The 21,060-nt window shown below is 40.3% G+C and overlaps 2 protein-coding genes across 2 annotated transcripts; both read right to left on the reverse strand.

The window, feature by feature from the left end:
- Window positions 1-1,335: 1,335 nt before the first annotated feature.
- Window positions 1,336-1,806, reverse strand: LOC148547625 (uncharacterized). The gene has a single exon (XM_088495519.1). The coding sequence runs from the start codon at window positions 1,804-1,806 to the stop codon at window positions 1,336-1,338; it is 471 nt and encodes a 156-aa protein (XP_088351645.1).
- A 153-nt stretch (window positions 1,807-1,959) lies between these two features.
- LOC107610846 (uncharacterized) lies at window positions 1,960-2,871 on the reverse strand. The gene has a single exon (XM_016312838.1). The coding sequence runs from the start codon at window positions 2,869-2,871 to the stop codon at window positions 1,960-1,962; it is 912 nt and encodes a 303-aa protein (XP_016168324.1).
- Window positions 2,872-21,060: the final 18,189 nt, after the last annotated feature.

Below are 21,060 nucleotides of genomic sequence, written 5' to 3' on the forward strand. Positions count from 1 at the left end.
TTAGTAACTCAACAGTTATTAAACTCAACATAATTGATAATCGTTATCTTGCTAATTGAGCTGAACTTAAATAATCCTAACCTTTTCTGAGGAAATAATTAGGATTCGAAAGTCAATTTAATTAGTCCCTTGACTTTCCTTTGCCTTGGTGAAGGTTGACCAAGTGGAGTTTAGATTCAACTTTCATTATTGTTGAGAGAGATAACTAAGTTGGACCTCTAATTTCTCTACCTTGCTAAAAGTTGCTTTACAGTTATTATTTATTCTTAATTTCCATTTAATTCACTCGTCATTTAAATTACTTGCTTCTCACCTTCTAAACCCCGATTACAACCTTTATAGCCAATAATAAGAACATACTTCCTCGCAGTTCCTTGAGAAGACGACCCGAGGTTTGAATACTCGGTTAACAATTTTTAAAGGGATTTGTTACTTGTGACACCCAACACGTTTGTATGAAAGGACTTTTGAAGGTTTAGAAACTATACTTGCAACGAGGATTTATCCGCAATTTTCTAGACCACGCAAAAGTTCTCTCATCAAGGTGGTAGTACTGCCAGAGGGCATGTTGCTGGGCATCAGAGTGATGCAGATGGTGGAGGGGTTGAGGGCACTTTATTCCATTATACTACTGAGGGTGGGAGTGGAGGTGTCCAGGCTAATGTGGCAACGTTGTTCTCCAACTTCGGCAGCCCAAACCAGATGGAGGAGGTATTCGGTGCTGGTTCAGAGTTTTTTGCAGACTTTTCCCAGTTTGGGAGTCCAGCTGGTGATTACAGGCCACAGTTTGAGGGTGCTGCGGTGGATCTCAACGTCGACTTGAATGAAGTGCCACTGGTTATCAAGGAGGCGTATTTGCTTTGGGAGGCACTCCGGCATCCGCCATTGGGGGACTAAGACAACACCCACCGCCTGTTCTGCTGGAGCATGCAGATGCCACTGATAGCAGGCCCCAGATGTGTTTGTCCTGGTCATGCAGCGGAAGAAGCACGTGATCAAGCCGGTAAAATGTGGGACTGATTCACACATGTGTTAGTTATCGGATGCAGATAGATCTCGGCCATTGAGTAGTATTGTTTTTATATTTGGTCTTTTGATTTATGTTACTTGTGTTAAGACTTCTTGTTCGAACTTAACTACCTTGTTCAATTGGTACATTTTTATGCGTATTTAGCAGTTTGTATCTTACATTTGGGGCATGTTTATATTTGGTACATGTTTATGTTACTATCGTTTCCTATTTTTGAGTGTCTTGTGCATGATGTAATATGTTTCATTCGTGTATCACTAGCATGAGGTAATACAACATAAATATAAGTCCAAACAAAAGCATAGTCAATATAAAATAAGAACACACGAATTGAAATACATTTTAGCCGCGATGTGTCGCACACAAAATGCTCGGTATGCCGTGGGTGGGAGCCATCCACCGTCTTCCGCAAGCAAGGCAGCCTTGATGACATTGTGTCGATCAGATATGACTAAAATGCCGGGTTGAAGGGTGACATGCTGGTGGAGGTGAATGAGGAAAAACTTCCACGAATCCGTGTTTTCGCCTTCGACCAACCTGAAAGCCACTGGGAGAATGTTCGAGTTTCTATCTTGGGCAATAGCCATTAGGAGAGTGCCTCCATACTTCCCATATAAATGAATACTATCGATGGTTATCAGTGGCTTGCAGTACTTAAATGCCTCAATGCATGGAGGAAACATCCAAAATAGTCGATGAAATAAAACCGTTGATGCATCTACGGTATTACCTATCCTCACTGGTGAAGTGCGCAAAAGTGCTATAGTACCCGACATATACAACTGAACCCCGATGATCCACCGTGGTATGTGGTTGTACGACTCCTCCCAATCTCCATATATCTTAGCAATTGCCTTCTACTTGCCCATCCAAACCTTCCTGTAGCTGGGCTTGAACCCAAACTTCGAAGACACCGCGTTCTGTAACACCTAAACCAAGACCGATGCATCAACCATAACCAACGATAGAATCGAGGCACATATGACATGGTAATCGAGCTGCCTGTGATCCGTCGATATCTCCATTTCTAGACACGTGTGTGGTCCATTGTACTTTCTGACTTTCCAGTAGCCTTTCCTCTGCCTCATAGTGACACGGATCAGCCAGTTACAACCATTCCCGAACTGGACGCACTTCCCATGATACTTCAATTGGTCGGACTCAAACACTTTATACTCTACACCACGCCGAATATTATAACTCTTGATTGTCATTACAGCTTTCTCTTTTGTTTCAAACCGTTGCCCGACCTCAAACTCGTCCGTGCCAATCACGCTAGGTCTTTCTCCGTGAATGACAGGGTGTTGCTGATCTACATTTGTAGCTTGGTTCATTGCTTCAAGGTCCAACGTGGTAAAGTGTCGAGGGTACCGCTGTGTACCACTGCTACCATGGGTTTGAGCTCCCCCGGCAACTGCGGTGTCCTCTTCGCTGTCGCTCTCATCACCAATAATTGGTGGCTCCGAATCTGACCCATCATCACCTATAGCCTCCGCAAACTGATCTCTCTCTCTTACCTCCATGAATGTGGGTGCACCATCTACTACAGGTGCAGATCCCATCGCAGCTGCAAGCTGGCCGAAGCTACGCCCATCACACAAGTCATCACCCAGGACAGGCAAATCAGCAGTAAAAGATGGGGACAAAACAAAGGGAGTCGCCGGTTGCCTTGTTGGAACGGCGGTAGAAGTCCCTTCTATGACGCCATTGGGAGAATTCGGGGCAGATGCCCCGTTGCTGCCCTCCACGTCAACCATTCTGGCAAACAACTCCAGCGCGCCTAAGTCGGGAAATCTTGCTTGACTGTGAAATATAACTCGCATGTCGTCATCACCCAACATCGCGTACTTCCCAAACTTAACATAACCTTGCCTCAATGATATCGGAATACAAAAAAAAAAAAAATAATTACTTCACGCATTTTATACCACACCTTCCAGCCTTCTCTAATATACTATTGTGAAATTCCATCAACGTTGTTGACGGAGTTATAAACACACCTATCTGCTTTTTGCTAGAAAAAGTTACACCCTCACTTGTGTTTTCATCAATTTTTCTCTGGTGATGCACTAACAAGAAAATACTCTCCGCCATCTCTCACACCGCTCAACAAATGTCCAGTGTGGTTCATCTGTTTGAAACTCGTTTATTTATAGAGTTTATGCCTGTGTAAATCGTCCTTACCACCTTTGGGTTACTAACTTGAGCATAAATCGTTTCAACCCAGTGAGTGTTGCTGAAACAAGCATTAATCGCGCCAGGGTGGGAGGGGTCTCCTTTATGTGTAAATCATGGCAGCCCAATGAGGTTTAGCCCAATAACATGTTAAACCTACCAGCCTGGAACGATTTACACTCTCCTTTTAACTCTAGGGACCCTGGCACGATTTACTCTTTGTTTTTGATAAACCCATATTTTATGATATATTCTGTGCTTAAATTGAGTGATTTATTCAATCCTTCATCCACTTATTCATATTAATTGCATGATTTTACTTCTCCTACCTTATTATGTGATGTATGTGAAAAACATGTTTCCTATGCTTAAAAAAAATTAATTATTTTAATTACACTTATTATCATTCGATGCCGTGATTAGTGTGTTGAGTAGTTTTAGATCTTCTAAGGCAGGAATGACTCAAAGGATGGAAAGGAAACATACAAAAAATGGAAGGAAAGCACAAAACGGAGTTTTTGGAGAAACTGGCATCCACGCGATCGCATGGGCGACGCGGACGCATGCCAAGCACGAATCAACAGCGACGCGGCCGCATGACTGACGCGACCGTGTGACCCACGCGGACGCGTGATAGAGGTTACGCACCAGAAATTGCAGAAAATGCTCCCAGCGATTTCTGAAGCCCTTTTTGTCCCAAATCCAAGTCCAGAAGGCATAGACCAGAGGTTATGAAGTGAGGGAATGCAACCGTTCAAGGGGAGCTCGCCAATTTAGTTACTTCTCATGATTTAGATTTAGTTTGGAGAGAGGTTCTCTCCTCTCTCTCTTAGGATTTAGGATTTCTCTTAATTTTAGGAGTGACTCTCGATCCCAGGTTTAATGTTCCTTTACTTTAAGCTTCCCTTTCACTTTTATTCATTCCATTACTTTAGTTGATTATTTACTTTTGCCATTTAATTTATGAATTCTTCTATGTTCCAGATTATTTGAATTAATGTTATTTGAGGTATTTCAGTTTATTATTGCTTTCTTTTATTTATGTCACCATTGCTTTCAATCTGAAGACATTTTTATTCCAGCAAATTTACTTTTTCCCTTTTGGTCTTGGTTAAGAAATCAGTAACTCAGGAGTCATCTTAGCTCAACATAATTGATAAGTGTTATCTTTGCTAATTGAATTGACTTTCAATAATCCCAATCTTTTCTTAGGAAATAAGTAGGATTCGAAGGTCAAACTAATTAATCCCTTGACTAAGCAAAGGTTAACTAAGTGAAATTAAGATTCAATCTTCTTTATTATTGAGAAGGGTAACTAATTTGGACTTCTAATTTCTCATCCCTTGCCAAAAGTTTACTTTACAGAATTTATTTATTTTAATTTCTATTTAAATTATTTGTCATATTTGTTCCTCAATCTTGAAACTCCGAATTTACAATCTTCATAACCAATAATAAGAACATACTTCCCTGCAGTTCCTTGAGAAGACGACCCGAGGTTTGAATACTTCGGTTAACAATTTATTTAGGGTTTGTTACTTGTGACAACCAAAACGTTTGTATGAAAGGACTTTTGAAAGTTTAGAAACTATACTTGCAACGAGGATTTATCCGCAAATTTTTAGACCACACAAAAGTTCTCTCGTCAAAATGGCGCCGTTGCCGGGGAACTGCTAACGTGTGCCTTATTATTGGTTATTGTAAATATTTTTCTTTTACTTGTTTATTTATTTCTGTTTTTTTTTCTTTTTAATTTTATTTGCTACTATGAACTCTCACCCCTCTCGCTTTGAGTTTAGTTCTAAATTTGTTGAAGGAAATAGAAGCCACAGCAGGAATATGCATCAAGGTCAGACCAATCAAGGATGGATGGAGTCAAGAGGATCTAATCAACCCTTTAGGCAACAACACCCTCCAAGATATCATGGACAACGACCATTCTACAATGCATACCCAGCTGATAGATATGGTGGACAACCTTGTAACTACCAACAAGCCCCACCCCCGTGCCTATAGACCATCCTTTCAACATAACCTCGAACCATCACATTCACAAGCTTCTCTTCACCATTCACCACCACATGATCCCTATTTACCCCAGTTCCAATCCAATCACTCCCAAGCACCACACTTTCCTATGTATCATGTCCAAATCTATCACCCCGAGAATCAGAGGTTCACCTCAAGGAAACAGTAAATAAACTTCAAACAACCATTCGACAACTGGAGCAAGCAGTAATTCAATTAGCTTCTAGACGTTCGAACATTCAAGGACTAACCACAGCCCCGTGTGGACAATCTAACGAAGAGCGTAGCATGAAGGAAATACTAGAAACTCCAGTGGACAAGACAGAGAATGAATTCGTACTAGAACAAGTAGAAGAAGCTGTCATTACGCAAGAAGAAGAGTTGGTTGAAGATCTAGGAGACGCTGAACCTCCATGGGAATTCAGAGCTGAGGAGAACTCCGTCAAGGACGTTACAGTTGATGCTAAGGAGGACAGTGCACAATCTCCAAGGCAAGTCGTTTATGAAGAACTAGACGGAATAACCCAGGACACAATTTCCCTTGATGATGATAGTCACAAGTCAAGTTCTCTTAGTAATGAACTTGCATCCGCAAGTGATTCTCTGAGATCGAAGAATCTTCCCCAAATGAATACAAAGATGATGCAGAGGTAGATTTCTGTCAACCTCCAATCTATGACTCGAGTAATGAGGAAGACACAGAAGACTTTGACCAGGACACAGATGCATTTGAAGAACCTTGCAAAGAAGTGGAGGAATTCACAGAAGAGCACAAGAGAGTAGAACTTAGAAAACCACCGGAAACACCTACCCCAAGGCCATTACCACCCAATACAAGCTTCAAGTGGGTACAATCCTTAACCTTTAACTTTACCTTTTTACTTGAATATGGTTTGCTTGAAACAGATGGCCAGCTTAGAGCTCTCTGCGGCTTTAAGAGTAAGAGGGAAACGGCTCGTGCTCAGAGCTGGTGCACAGGGTTCAATAAGGTTCCACGCTTCAACTTGAAGTGCACGGATTGGTATCATGTTCAATTGAATGGATCTCGGAAAACGTTTGGTCACCATGGTGAGAATCTACTTTCTAAAATGCCCGGATGGAAAAGTATAGATCAAGACGGAGGCGGATTTAAAAGCAAAGTTTGGGATCCTGGAATCTATTCTGACATTCGTCATTCCGGGGGCCTAAAAATTTGTTTGAAGCTACTCATGAGCTTTACATGCCTAGTTTGGGACCCCGGAGGCTATTGGTATTCCAAGCATTGGTGGAGATTTTTGGATGAATTTAAACATAAGCCGCTATAACAGGAAGCCCCTCCAATGTCCAACTTAAGGACTTTAACTAAAAGTGCTAGGTGGGAGACAACCCACCATGGTATGATCGTTCATTTTTCAATTTTTATTTCGTTTTGTTTGTTTTCAATTTTTATTTTATTTTATAATATTGAACTTGGAATTTTGCATCGCATTCATATTAATCATTGCATTCTGCATACTGCATAAAAAAAAAGAGAAAAAAAAGGGTGCGCGACGCGACCGCATCACTCATGCGATCGCGTCATATTGCGAAAACCACTACCCACGCGACCGCATCATTCATGCGGCCGCGTGATATGGAAATCGGTGTAAAGATCCAACGTCCAGAAAGTTAGGCTGGAATCGTGCGGCCATTGTGCGTTTTGCACAAGATGCCCACGCGATCGCGTGCCCCATGCGATCGCGTCACTTGCACACAACCAATCCCACGCGACTGCATGAGCGACGCGATCGCGTCGCATGGATTGCACAACACCCCAAAAGGAGACAGAGAGTTGCGCTAAAATGACGCTGGAATCGTGCGTTTAGCACAACTTCCAGCGACGCGATCGCATGCCCCAGGCGATCGCGTCATTCCCTCTTTTTATCCCTTCCATGCGATCGCGCGACCCACGCGATCGCATCACACCCTTTTTTCGCTCCAGTCACGCGACCGCGTCCCCACGCGGCCGCGTGGATTCAAATATACTAACCCCCTCAGCCACCCGAACCCTATCCATCGCGCCCCCCAAACCCTTCTCCTCCCACTCTTCTCTCCAACATCTGAACCACCCCCCAGCCCCCACCACCAACCACCGCCAGCCACCGTCCCGCCGCCGACCACCTAGAAGCCACCACCACGCCACCCCCTTCCTTCTTCCGCCTCTTTCTTCTTCTTCTTTCCTCTTCTCTCTCTACCCCCACTGTCCCACCTCCGCGCCCACCACTCACCGCGCTGCCATCAACCGCCGCGCCCCCACCACCACCCACAACCCCCAACCCTTCCCCTTCTACCCCCATTCCCCTTCCCAAACTCCCTTGCCTCCGAACAGCCGCCATCACCGCTGCGCCAACCACCTCCGCCGCGTCAGCCGCCACTGCCACCACTCCCAGACACCTCTCTGCCCCAATCTGCTTCATTAGCCTTCCAGGTTCCGCAAAACGTCACCTTTCTATCCATTCGTAGTTAGTTCATATTTTTCTGTTTATGTTCATATTTAGGCTAGTTAGATATACATGCTGTAGTGGATCTTAGGATGTTAGGTAGCCTAGGATGTGGTTAGTGGATTTAGGTCTGTTTAATTGCGCTGTTCATGTTTCTTGTTTCATTATTTTCGTAATTCTGCTATTGCTGTGATGATTATAATGTTCATATGCTGTACTTTCTTGTTTCTTACTACTCTTTGCACTGAATTTTCATGTTTATGTTCCTTCTATGTAATTGCAGCCTTATTTTTGATTCATATGAACTATTTGACTGCTGTTTATTTTCCGGGACAATCCAATTTTAGCCGGAATGCTGCCCAAATTTCTGTAAAATATTTTCATTCATGTTTTGGTTTTGGCATTTTGAAATTTGCTTTCCTATGCTTTACCCAAACCCATTCATGAATGCCAGGCACGCATTCTTATTCTCTTTGATTTCCTGGTTCATATATTGCATTTTTGATGTTTGATTCCAATTTTTGCTATTTCTATATCTATTTGAATCATCATCAACCTGTTTTCCTTGTTTGGTTATGAGTTACCTATTGCTTCTAATTATGAATGCTTTTTACTTAGAAACTTATCCTTATGCCACTTACCTTAACCCATTTTTCATTAACTCACTAATTCTAATTTCCTGAACTTTTTTTTTAATTCTAACCAAACTAACCTTTTAAAATCTTTTTTCTAGTTTTTCACTTTCTTTTAACCCTCTAACCATGGCATACTGATAATGTTTCTTACTTAACATGCCTTCTATTACATTTTGGATTGTGAATTTTTCCTTTCGAACTTTTTACTCCTATAAAATCCTTAATGCACATTTACTTAGTCATTTACCTCATTCTAATTCTCCTTTGCCACTTTGTGTTTCTTTTGACTATTTGCCTATTTGTTTTCCTATTTTTATTATATCCTGGTTTTCTGTTTTTCAGGATGTCAGATTCCCAGAGAAAGGGAAAAGGAAATGCTACCACTGGCAAACGTAAAAGAGGAGAATCATCTATGTCTATCATAGATCTCATGCATGAGGCCTCCTGGCGGGAGAAAAACTTCACCCCGCAGGAGAAGGCCGACCAGCTGCTCCTTGCTAATGACCCAGTGAAGTTTGCAAACCGATACTGTGAGCTGAAGTATCCAGTGTTTGCAAACTCCAGGAACCTATACCTGGAGAGGACTCTGAAGATCCCAGGAGAACTCCAGCAATACACCTCTGATCAGATCAAACAAAGAGGCTCGTTCTTTTTGGAGAGAAACCTGTCTGAGGTCAATGCATCTTAGGTAAGGAAATTCTACTACAATTACTTCAAGACTTTCCTAGATGTAGCGAACCTTAGGGGGAAGCAGATTCTGGTCACTGAAGAGGTAATTGAAGATGTTCTGAAGCTTCTGCCTAAATCTGATCAGCCGGATGGTTATCAGAAAGCTGAGGAAGAGATGCGCTTTATGAAGTTTGATTGGGATGCAGTCAAGGCGAGGATTGCCCTTGACCCGACCGTAACTTGGATCATGGGTCAGAACACCACGATGCCCAAGGGAATCAAGCGAGCGTACTTGAATGATGAGGCTCGGCTATGGCATCAGATACTTAGCAACTTCATTATGCCGAGTACTCATGAGACGGATATACCAGCCGCTATGATCACCCTCCTCTGGTGTGTGATGGAGGGTAAGGACCTGTACCTGCCACGCTTTATCCGGTTCTACATGGCCAGGGTCCACGTCCGAGGCACTCTTCCCTTTCCCTATTTGGTTACACAGCTGGGCCGTCGAGCTGACTTGCCTTGGGAGGATGCCGATGAGAGGCCACCTGTTGCAGAATGCAAGAAGATTATCCTGCACAGTAGGAACTTTCTAGCCTTGGGCTACAGACCTCCAGTCCTCACTGCTCCTGGTGACACTGCCACCCCATCTGCCGGCCCTTCTTCCTCCACAGCTACACCTGCCACCACCACTGCACCTCCACCTGCCCAGAGCCCATCTATCATCTAGTGCACCGCCTGTTTCAACGGCTTGACCAGATGGAGCGTCGCAACAAGTGACGCTTTGAGCACCTGAAGCTGATGATACGATCTGGCAACATCCCCTCCGAGCCTGACACACCATCCGAGGCATCTGAGGAGGAGGCGGATGCGCCCGAGGCTGCGCCTCATCCACAGCAGGAGGCAGCGCAGGCAGGCACCCAGCAGGCAGCACACCAGCAGGAGATCCCACATCAGATCCAGGCTGCAGACTCCGAGATCCATATCCAGTCAGCACCTCCTCTACAGCAGCCAGATGCTCAGACCGCCACCACAGAGACTCCGGCCACACATCCTTCCGGTGATGACACTCCTTCACACCCTGCTTGAGTGAGCATCAGGGACGATGCTTCATTTTAAGTGTGGGGAGGTCGCCATCTCTGGCGTACTTTTTTTGGTGAACCACTACAGACCCTTTTTCCTTTATTTTGACTATTTTCTTGTATTTTTTTCTCTTTATTTTTCAGTACTTATACATTGCTATTTTCATGTATTTATACTCTATTTCTGTATCTTGCATTTTTAGTTCATATTTTAGCCACTTAGTTTAGTTGAAATTCTAACTTACTAGTTATAGAAATTGTGGATTGATTAGTATAGTTTACCCTTTTTAGCATAAGATAACTCGGAATAGATTGAAAAGAAAAAGGAAGTAAACTAGAGACTTTAACAGAATCAAAATAACCCACACCTTGTATATATAGCATTACATGTTAGTTAGTTAACAACATTTCATCAAGGAGAAACACTAGAACTTTAAAGCCATTCAATATAAGTTTTACATTGAGAATAATGGGAATTTTTAACTAAACCTGCATGACATACATAACTGATAAATGATTTTTGAGCTAGAGAACACACAGCCTGTGAGTTTAGAGCTTAATTGTATGGTTACATTCAAACCATAATATTTTCCTGTGTGTTCTGCCCTTCTTGTTTATTCTGGTGTTCTTTACTTTGTTTTAATCTATATGTCCGATTATAGAATAGAAATACATACTAAGAGAGTGATTGAGGCCATTATTTGATTTTAGCTCACTTATCCCAAAATAGCCTACCCTTTACATCACCCTTGTTAGCCCCTTGAGCCTGTAAATCCCCTTTTATTCTATCAGCCACATTACTAGCCTTAAGCAGAAAGACAAAATAAAAATCCCAAGTTGAATCCTTGGTTAGCTTAAGATAGAAAGTATGTATGGTTTAAATGTGGGAAAACCTATTGGGAACATGGATGATAAAAACAAAAGGTAGAAAAGTTGAAAAGAATAAAATAACTCAAATAAAAAGTTTTGGGAAGCATGCTCATGTAAAATCAAAATAATTGAATTACCATGTGCATTAAAAAAAAGTGTTATGAATAAAGGGGACACAAAAAGAATTCCCCAATTATGAAATAAAGCAATGCACATGGGATAAAAATAAATATTGAGATATGAGCATGTAACATCAAAAGTGAGAAAATATGGAAAATAGGTAAAGAAGCTTTGATTTAGAAAGTATGTATGTTAGGGGAGATATTAGTCTAACTAAGGATTCACTTATTAGCTCACTTAGCCTTATACATATACCCTTACCTTTACCTTGGCCCCATTACAACCTTACTTAAGACCTCATGATTTTTGGTATGACTATATTCTATGATTGTTGATTGGTTAGACGAAGAACAAAGTTATGGAAAGTAAGAATAAAAAGAAGAATAGAGTGATTAACCCAATAAACACTGAGTGATTAGAGAGTAAACACAAAATCCAGTGAGGGTTCAATAGCTCATTAACATATATCTCTGCTTAAATTATTAATTGTCTTGCAAGTTTTTTTTTAAATGTTTTTCTCTCCCATCTCAATTGTAAAGGCACTTTATCACTATCTAAGGCTTGGCTATATATATATATATATATATATATATATATATACATGACTCCTTGAGAATGTGAATTAATTTAACTACATGCAAGCTTTATATTCAAGTGAATAAAAAAAATTAGAATTGTATGATGCATCATTCATCTAGGTAGTTGGATTCAGATTAGATTGCATTGCATGACATTCCACCACTTTAACCTTACTTTTTACCTTGGATTTAGCATGAAGACATGCTATTGTTTAAGTGTGGGGAGGTTGATAAACCCATATTTTATGATATATTTTGTGCTTAAATTGAGTGATTTATTCAATCCTTCACCCACTTATTCATATTAATTGCATGATTTTACTTCTCCTTCCTTATTATGTGATGTATGTGAAAAACATGTTTCCTATGCTTAAAAAAAAATTAATTATTTTAATTACCCTTATTATCATTCGATGCCGTGATTAGTGTGTTGAGTAGTTTCAGATCTTCTAAGGCAGGAATGACTCAAAGGATGGAAAGGAAACATACAAAAAATGGAAGGAAAGCACAAAACAGAGTTTTTGGAGAAACTGGCATCCACGCGATCGCATGGGTGACGCGGACGCATGCCAAGCGCGAATCAACAGCGACGCGGCCGCATGACTGACGCGACCGCGCGCCTTAAGCAAAACACATATGACGCGGTCGCATGACTGACGCGACCGCGTGACAAGAAAAGCTCCGAATGACGCGACCGCGTGACCCACGCAGACGCGTGACAGAGGCCACGCACCAGAAATTACAGAAAATGCTTCCAGCGATTTCTGAAGCCCTTTTTGGCCCAAATCCAAGTTCAGAAGGCATAGACCAGAGGTTATGAAGTGAGGGAATGCATCCATTCAAGGGGAGCTCGCCAATTTAGTTACTTCTCATGATTTAGATTTAGTTTGGAGAGAGGTTATCTCCTCTCTCTCTTAGGATTTAGGATTTCTCTTAATTTTAGGAGTGACTCTCGATCCCAGGTTTAATGTTCCTTTACTTTAAGCTTCCCTTTCACTTTTATTCATTCCATTACTTTAGTTGATTATTTACTTTTGCCATTTAATTTATGAATTCTTCTATGTTTCAGATCATTTGAATTAATGTTATTTGAGGTATTTCAGTTAATTATTGCTTTCTTTTATTTATGTCACCATTGCTTTCAATCTGAAGACATTTTTATTCCAGTAAATTTACTTTTTCCCTTTTGGTCTTGGTTAAGATATTAGTAACTCAGGAGTCATCTTAGCTCAACATAATTGATAACTGTTATCTTTGCTAATTGAATTGACTTTCAATAATCTCAATCTTTTCTTAGGAAATAAATAGGATTCGAAGGTCAAACTAATTAATCCCTTGACTTTCCTTTGCTTTAGCAAAGGTTAACTAAGTGAAATTAAGATTCAATCTTCTTTATTATTGAGAAGGGTAACTAATTTGGACTTCCAAGTTCTCATCCCTTGCCAAAAGTTTGCTTTACAGTATTTATTTATTTTAATTGCTATTTAAATTATTTGTCATATTTGTTCCTCATTCTTGAAACCCCAAATTTACAATCTCCATAACCAATAATAAGAACATACTTTCCTGCAGTTCCTTGAGAAGACGACACGAGGTTTGAATACTTCGGTTAACAATTTATTTAGGGGTTTGTTACTTGTGACAACCAAAACGTTTGTATGAAAGGACTTTTGAAGGTTTAGAAACTATATGATAGATATTTTGGAAAACAAATTCCAAAACACCAAAATTCACTGGCAAGTATACCGGGTCACATCAAGTAATAATAACTCACATGAGTGAGGTCGATCCCACAGGGATTGAAGGATTGAGCAATTTTAGTTTAGCGATTGATTTAGTCAAGCGAATCAAGTATTGGTTGAGTTGTTTGTAATTGGCAGAAACTAAATTGCTTGAAATGTAAGGGGAGATAGAAGAATTGCAGAAAATTAAAGAGAGCAGGAAGTAAAGGGCTGAATCTTAAAGAACAAGTAATTTAAATTGCAGAAACTTAGATTGCAAGAAATGTAAATAACTGAATCTTAAAGTGCAAGAAATGTAAATTGCTTGAATTGTAAAGGGAATTTGGAAGTGGGATTGCAGAAATTAAACAAGCAGAAGTAAATTGCAATGAATAGAAGAGCAAGAGATGAATTAAATGGAAATAGATCTCAAACAGAAAAGTAAAAATGCTTGAAGAATTTAAATACAAAAAATGACTTGTGCTTAATTTGCAGCAATTTAAAAGATGGTTGAAGATCTCAGTGGTGGAAGAGACTAGAAAAGAAGTTTAGATCTCAAATCCTTCCTTGATCCAACAAGAACAAGTGCAAAAAAAATAAAGAAAAGTGAATTGCCGAAAGAGTAGAAGATGAAGCAGTAAAGTAAACAGAAAGTGAAATTCAATTATGCAGAAAATTAAACAAGAGATCTCAAGGTGAGATTGAAACAGAAGTTCTTCAATTCTTCACCCAAGATTCAAAGCAAGAAAATTAAAGAGTGCTCAAGCAAGAATAAGGAAGAAGAGAGATCAATTCTCCTTCCGAATTCTCTTAGATCTAAATTCCAAAGTAAAAGAAAGCTCAAAAATGAAAATTGAAAGTTCAAAAGAAAAATTCAAAGTAAAGTCTAGAGGTCCCGGTCTTAATTACATCAAACTAACTCCTATTTATACACTTTCTATTCTTGGATATTGGAATTTGGATGGGCTTTTAATTTGGTGAAGATTTGAATTTAATTGGATTTTTGGTTGATTTTTTAGCCCATGAGTAATTTTCCTCAGGGGGATGCTCAGCTCTCAAAGTGAGCCGAGCATTGAGACTTAGTGTGGGGAGGCCTTGCGTAGCGTTGCTTGGGGAAGGCATCAGGGGAAATCTCAGCTCACAAAGTGAGCTGAGCATTGGTGCCTTGGTGCCAAATTTGTTGCGCGCTGTGTGCCCCTGGCCGTGTCAAATTATTGCGCACTCCACTCCCCCTGGCCGTGTCAAATTGTGCTGCGTGATGCCCATGGGTAGCGCTCAGCTCTCCAAGTGAGTTGAGCCTTGGGGCATCCAAGGAGAGCTCCTTGGTTCGAAACTTGAGGGAGGCATGCACTGCCCATTTCTTTGGTTTCCTTGTGGTGCCTTGCTTCCTTGCTTCCTCAAGGTGTGGAGTTCGAACCTTGGGGGATGCATTTGGCCATTTTTGGCTTATTTTTCCTTGTGAGTAACGCTCCCCCCATCCCCCTTTGGTCATGGGTTCAACTCTTGGAGAATGCACTTGCAACTTATTTTCTTTGAATTATTCCTTGTGGGCTCTCGATAATGCTCACTTTGTGAGCTGAGCTTGGTCTTTCCTTTCCTTGTTTCTTGGTATTGTGTTGTGGTCAGCTCACAAAGTGAGCAGAGCTTTGTGCCTTGGTCCTTTGAGAGAGAATGTAGCGCTCCCTTGGTGAGCTTGGTGCTCTTGGAGAGAACTTCATGGTTTGTTGCGCCACACTTCCTCCTTTCTTGGCCACACTTTTTCTTCCTTGGGCCACACTTCTTAGGCTACGCTTTCTTCTTTTCTTCTTTTCTTCACCTATAATTAATCAAAACAACCCATCAAAGTATCACCAAATTCACAAGGTTTATAAATCATTAAAAATCAATTAAATTTAGCCTAAACCTCATGATTTAACATCAATTAAATGGTGGTTGTTTGATTCAAAGAAGTCATGCATTTCCATTCCAAATTACTTACTTAGAATGCAAGAAAGTGCATAAAACCTAATGAAAACAAAGAAAAAGACTAGTGAAACTTAGGCTAAGATGACTTGTCATCACAACACCAAACTTAAAACTTGCTTGTCCCCAAGCAAGAAAAGAATTATTGCTTAAAGGTTCTTTCAATTAAAATGGAATTGAAGAATAACATGTAGTGTCCTGTGAGTGAAGTGATTAAGTGACAGTGGGGTGAACTCTAAATTATATACTCATGCAAGGGCTTCAGTGCTTACTAGTCCCCACATCTTGGAAGTCTTAGGTCTTAGGACTTTCATCCAAATGATATTATGGAGATCTCTCTATAGGTAATCACCTTGAAGCAGCTTATAGTTTCTGTGCTTTGGCCTTGACTCTAAGTGTCATGTATCAAAGCGGCTCTTTAGATAAGCTTTCAATCAATACTCCTAAACCAGTTGGTTTTAAGGTATTAGGTGTTAAAGCACCCCTAAGGATTTACTTACTCAAGCCTCTTTCTTTGACACAATTCGACCACAAGCATTTACTAGGATAACAACTCTTTGAGTTTTTGTTTCTTCTTTCTTTTCTGCCTAGTAATTGATGCTCAGAGCCTTGGGCCATGTTCTTTTTGTTTTTATGTTTTCTTTATTTTCTTTTGGTTGCTGATTCTTGGATCAATAAATGTTTGAAAATCTCCACAATACTTCTTTGAACTCTATGTCCTGCCTATGAGCTCCCATGCAAGTTTTCATAAGTATGCAACCTCAATACATAATCATACAACTAGAACCACCACTTCTCCTAATCTTTTGCTTGCCTCAAAATTGTTTAATTCCTCAATCCTTTTTTTTTCAAAGAACTGTCATGTAGTGCCCTTTTTGAAATCTAGAGTGCATGCAAGTTTGAAAAATGTAGTGTTGTGAATAATCAAACATCTTAATTATTGAATTATAGAGAATAGCACTAAACAGACAGACAGACAGACAGGGACATAATATTACTTTCAATCACAGCAATATCTGATAATGAACAATACAACCTTTTGGATTTTACTTGCTGTCCTCTTCCTCATCATCATTGCTGGTCTTCATTCTTTCATCTCTTTGATTGATGATGCTTAATTTTTCCAAAAGTTTGTATGGTGCTCTGCAGTGATATTGAAAGTTGCTTGTTCCCCAAGCACTTGAAAAATGGTTAGCATGCATGATTTATTTGTGGGTCTTTGAACTTACTTTGGTGTGGGAACACCAAACTTAGTACCTTGCCAATGGTTCTCATGCATCAGATTAACCATGTGTGAAACTCGTTTTCTTTTTCAAAAGCAATAAAACTGAAAACAGCAGAATAGTTAACTAGTTTGCCTAAATGCTTGAAGCTAGCATTATGCAGAAGGTGAGAATATATTGTATGATGGGATTTTGGTGGAACACCAAACTTTAGAATCCTTCATTCTCCCTTAGATTATTTTGGTGTGCAACACCAAACTTAGCTTCTTGCAATATAGATAAAACTAATTAACCTTTTTATTGAAATAGATATGAAAAGAAAGTTACCTCCAGTTGGGTTGCCTCCCAACAAGCGCTCTTTTATTGTCACTAGCTTGACATCATCCATCCTTCGATCATGGAAGTTGAGGCTTCTGTTGCCTTTGGTTTCCTCCTCTCACTATGGGCTTCCTTTCCTCTGTTTCTTTTTGTGGAATTTCTCTGTGGTGTTTTTCTTTGATGATTGTTTCCTTTTCCGTAGCCTTCTCACTTTCCTCTATGACTGCTTTCCCTTTCAACCTAGCAGCTTTTTCGCTGTTCTTTGGGTCGTCTTCAGTGGCCCTTAGGGACATATTTGCCCTCCTCTTGCCCATTTCTGCAAGGCGCTTAGCCAGTTGTTCCATTTGCCTCTCAATTCTTCTGAGTGAGGCCTCTTGGTTCCTGCTTATCATCTCTTGATTTTTCCTTGCTTCTTCTTGCTCTATTATTGCCATCTCTTGAGCTTTTACGAACCTCTCCATCATCATTTCTAGAACATAGAGTCTTTGAAAGTTTAGAATTGGTCGTGGTTGTGTCAATTGTGATGGTTGATGAGAGTTATTTTGGGCGAGTTGTGAGGTAGGATGGGGTTGGAAGTGTGTGCATTGGGGTGGTGCGTGATGGTTGTTGTTGTGAAGGTGGTTTTTATGCTGGTTTTTGAAGTTGGGGTTGTTGCAGTTGAAGTCCCTTGGTCTTTGATTTTGGTATTCGACCCCCTCCAGTTGGAATGAGTTCTCCAGGGTGGGTTGTACACATCATTCTGAGACCTGTGTTGGAACATGCTAGAGGAACTGTTTGGAGAGTGTGATTGCTCATAACTTTGTTGCTCATGGTTAATTGCTCCAAAACCTTGTTCAGCTTGATTCTACCCGTATGAGTTTTGAGTTAGGTTGTATGCATGTACTACAGCAGTTCTCAGCTCATTGATTTTTCTGACCATCATATCTAGTTGTTGTAGAGTTTGCTGATGCATCTGCTTGTTTTGGTTCATGACTGCACAGACACCTTCAATTTCCTTTTCTTGTGTGAATGGTTGCACTTCTGCCTCTGGTTTAACAATTCTCTGGGGTGGTTTCAACTTGACTAGGAGTTCACTCATTAGTTCTTCCCATCCGATGATGCTTCCTTGTGGGAAAGCTTCAAACCATTGAGCAACATCGTTCATGGTGATGGGTGGGTGCTTCAAATTATGGGTTGCATTATCATCTAAGGTGGGGACAGTACTTCCATGATTACTGGAATTCGTTGAGTTCCCCTCCATGATCTGCACAATCACACACGGTCCAAATGAAGATAAAGTATATTCATGCCAGAATATGATTAGAGGATTAGTTGACACAATGTGTCAGACAGTTGATAGACTTGAAAGATTAATGGAAGAAAATTGCTTCTCTCGTATATTCAACAAGCTAAAGCATGAGAATCACACAAAGCCAGAGAAACCACGAAAACTTCACTCTATTGCTAAAGTGAAGTTTCAATTAGGTCAAGCAAAAATTCAAACAGTTAGTGGGTTAGTAACGAGAATTAGAGAAATAGAAAAAAAAAGTGCTTGATCTAGATCTCCACTTCACTTAATCATTGTCAATCTAATCAATCTCCGGCAACGGCGCCAAAAACTTGATAGATATTTTGGAAAACGAATTCCAAAACACCAAAATTCACCGGCAAGTGTACCGGGTCGCATCAAGTAATAATAACTCACATGAGTGAGGTCGATCCCACAGGGATTGAAGGATTGAGCAATTTTAGTTTAGCGGTTGATTTAGTCAAGCGAATCAAGTATTGGTTGAGTTGTTTGTAATTGGCAGAAACTAAATTGCTTGAAATGTAAGGGGAGAGGGAAGAATTGCAGAAAATTAAAGAGAGCAGGAAGTAAAGGGCTGAATCTTAAAGAACAAGTAATTTAAATTGTAGAAATTTAGATTGCAAGAAATGTAAATAACTGAATCTTAAAGTGCAAGAAATGTAAATTGCTTGAATTGTAAAGGGAATTAGGAAGTGGGATTGCAGAAATTAAACAAGCAGAAGTAAATTGCAATGAATAGAAGAGCAAGAGATGAATTAAATGGAAATAGATCTCAAACAGAAAAGTAAAAATGCTTGAACAATTTAAAAACAGAAAATGACTTGTGCTTAATTTGCAGCAATTTAAAAGATGGTTGAAGATCTCAGGGGTGGAAGAGACTAGAAAATAAGTCTAGATCTTAAATCCTTCCTTGATCCAACAAGAACAAGTGCAAAAAAAAAGTAAAGAAAAGTGAATTATCGAAAGAGTAGAAGATGAAGCAGTAAAATAAACAGAAAGTGAAATTCAATTATGCAGAAAATTAAACAAGAGATCTCAAGGTGAGATTGAATAGAAATTCTTCAATTCTTCACCCAAGATTCAAAGCAAGAAAATTAAAGAGTGCTCAAGCAAGAATAAGGAAGAAGAGAGATCAATTCTCTTTCCCAATTCTCTAAGATCTAAATTCCAAAGTAAAAGAAAGCTCAAAAATGAAAATTGAAAGTTCAAAAGAAAAATTCAAAGTAAAGTCTAGAGGTCCCGGTCTTAATTACATCAAACTAACTCCTATTTATACACTTTCTATTCTTGGATATTGGAATTTGGATGGGCTTTTAATTTGGTGAAGATTTGAATTTAATTGGATTTTTGGTTGATTTTTCAGCCCATGAGTAATTTGCCTCCAGAGGGATGCTCAGCTCTCAAAGTGAGCCGAGCATTGAGACTTAGTGTGGGGAGGCCTTGCATAGCGTTGCTTGGGGAAGGCATCAGGGGAAAGCTCAGCTCACAAAGTGAGCTGAGCATTGGTGCCTTGGTGCCAAATTTGTTGCGCGCTGTGTGCCCCTGGCCGTGTCAAATTGTTGCGCACTCCACTCCCCCTGGCCGTGTCAATTTGTGCTGCGTGATGCCCATGGGTAGCGCTCAGCTCTCCAAGTGAACTGAGCCTTGGGGCATCCAAGGAGAGCTCCTTGGTTCGAAACTTGAGGGAAGCATGCGCTGCCCATTTCTTTGGTTGCCTTGTGGTGCCTTGCTTCCTTGCTTCCTCAAGGTGTGGAGTTCGAACCTTGGGGGATGCATTTGGCCATTTTTGGCTTATTTTTCCTTGTGAGTAGCGCTCCCCCCATCCCCCTTTGGTCATGGGTTCAACTCTTGGAGAATGCACTTGCAACTTATTTTCTTTGAATTATTCCTTGTGGGCTCTCGATAATGCTCACTTTGTGAGCTGAGCTTGGTCTTTCCTTTCCTTGTTTCTTGGTCTTGTGTTGTGCTCAGCTCACAAAGTGAGCAGAGCTTTGTGCCTTGGTCCCTTGAGAGAGAATGTAGCGCTCCCTTGGTGAGTTTGGTGCTCTTGGAGAGAACTTCATGGTTTGTTGCGCCACACTTTCTCCTTTCTTGGCCACACTTTTTCTTCCTTAGGCCACACTTCTTAGGCTACGCTTTCTTCTTTTCTTCTTTTCTTCACCTATAATTAATCAAAACAACCAATCAAAGTATCACCAAATTCACAAGGTTTATAAATCATTAAAAATCAATTAAATTTAGCCTAAACCTCATGATTTAACATCAATTAAATGGTGGTTGTTTGATTCAAAGAAGTCATGCATTTCCATTCTAAATTACTTACTTAGAATGCAAGAAAGTGCATAAAACCTAATGAAAACAAAGAAAAAGACTAGTGAAACTTAGGCTAAGATGACTTGTCATCACTATACTTGCAACGAGGATTTATCCGCAAATTTCTAGACCACGCAAAAGTTCTCTCATCAAAATGGCGCCGTTGCCGGGGAACTGCTAACGTGTGCCTTATTATTGGTTATTGTAAATATTTTTCTTTTACTTGTTTATTTATTTCTGTTTTTTTCCTTTTTAATTTTATTTGCTACTATGAACTCTCACCCCTCTCGCTTTGAGTTTGGTTCTAACTTTGTTGAAGGACATAGAAGCCACAGCAGGAATATGCATCAAAGTCAGACCAATCAAGGATGGATGGAGCCAAGAGGATCTAATCAACCCTTTAGGCAACAACACCCTCCAAGATATCATGGACAACGACCATTCTACAATGCATACCTAGCTGATAGATATGGTGGACAACCTTGTAACTACCAACAAGCCACACCTCGTGCCTATAGACCATCCTCTCAACATAACCTCGAACCACCACACTCCCAAGCTTCTCTTCACCATTCGCCACCACATGATC

This window comes from Arachis ipaensis, chromosome B8, assembly GCF_059453495.1.
Source record: "Arachis ipaensis isolate K30076 ecotype BB chromosome B8, ASM5945349v1, whole genome shotgun sequence".
NCBI lineage: Eukaryota > Viridiplantae > Streptophyta > Magnoliopsida > Fabales > Fabaceae > Arachis > Arachis ipaensis.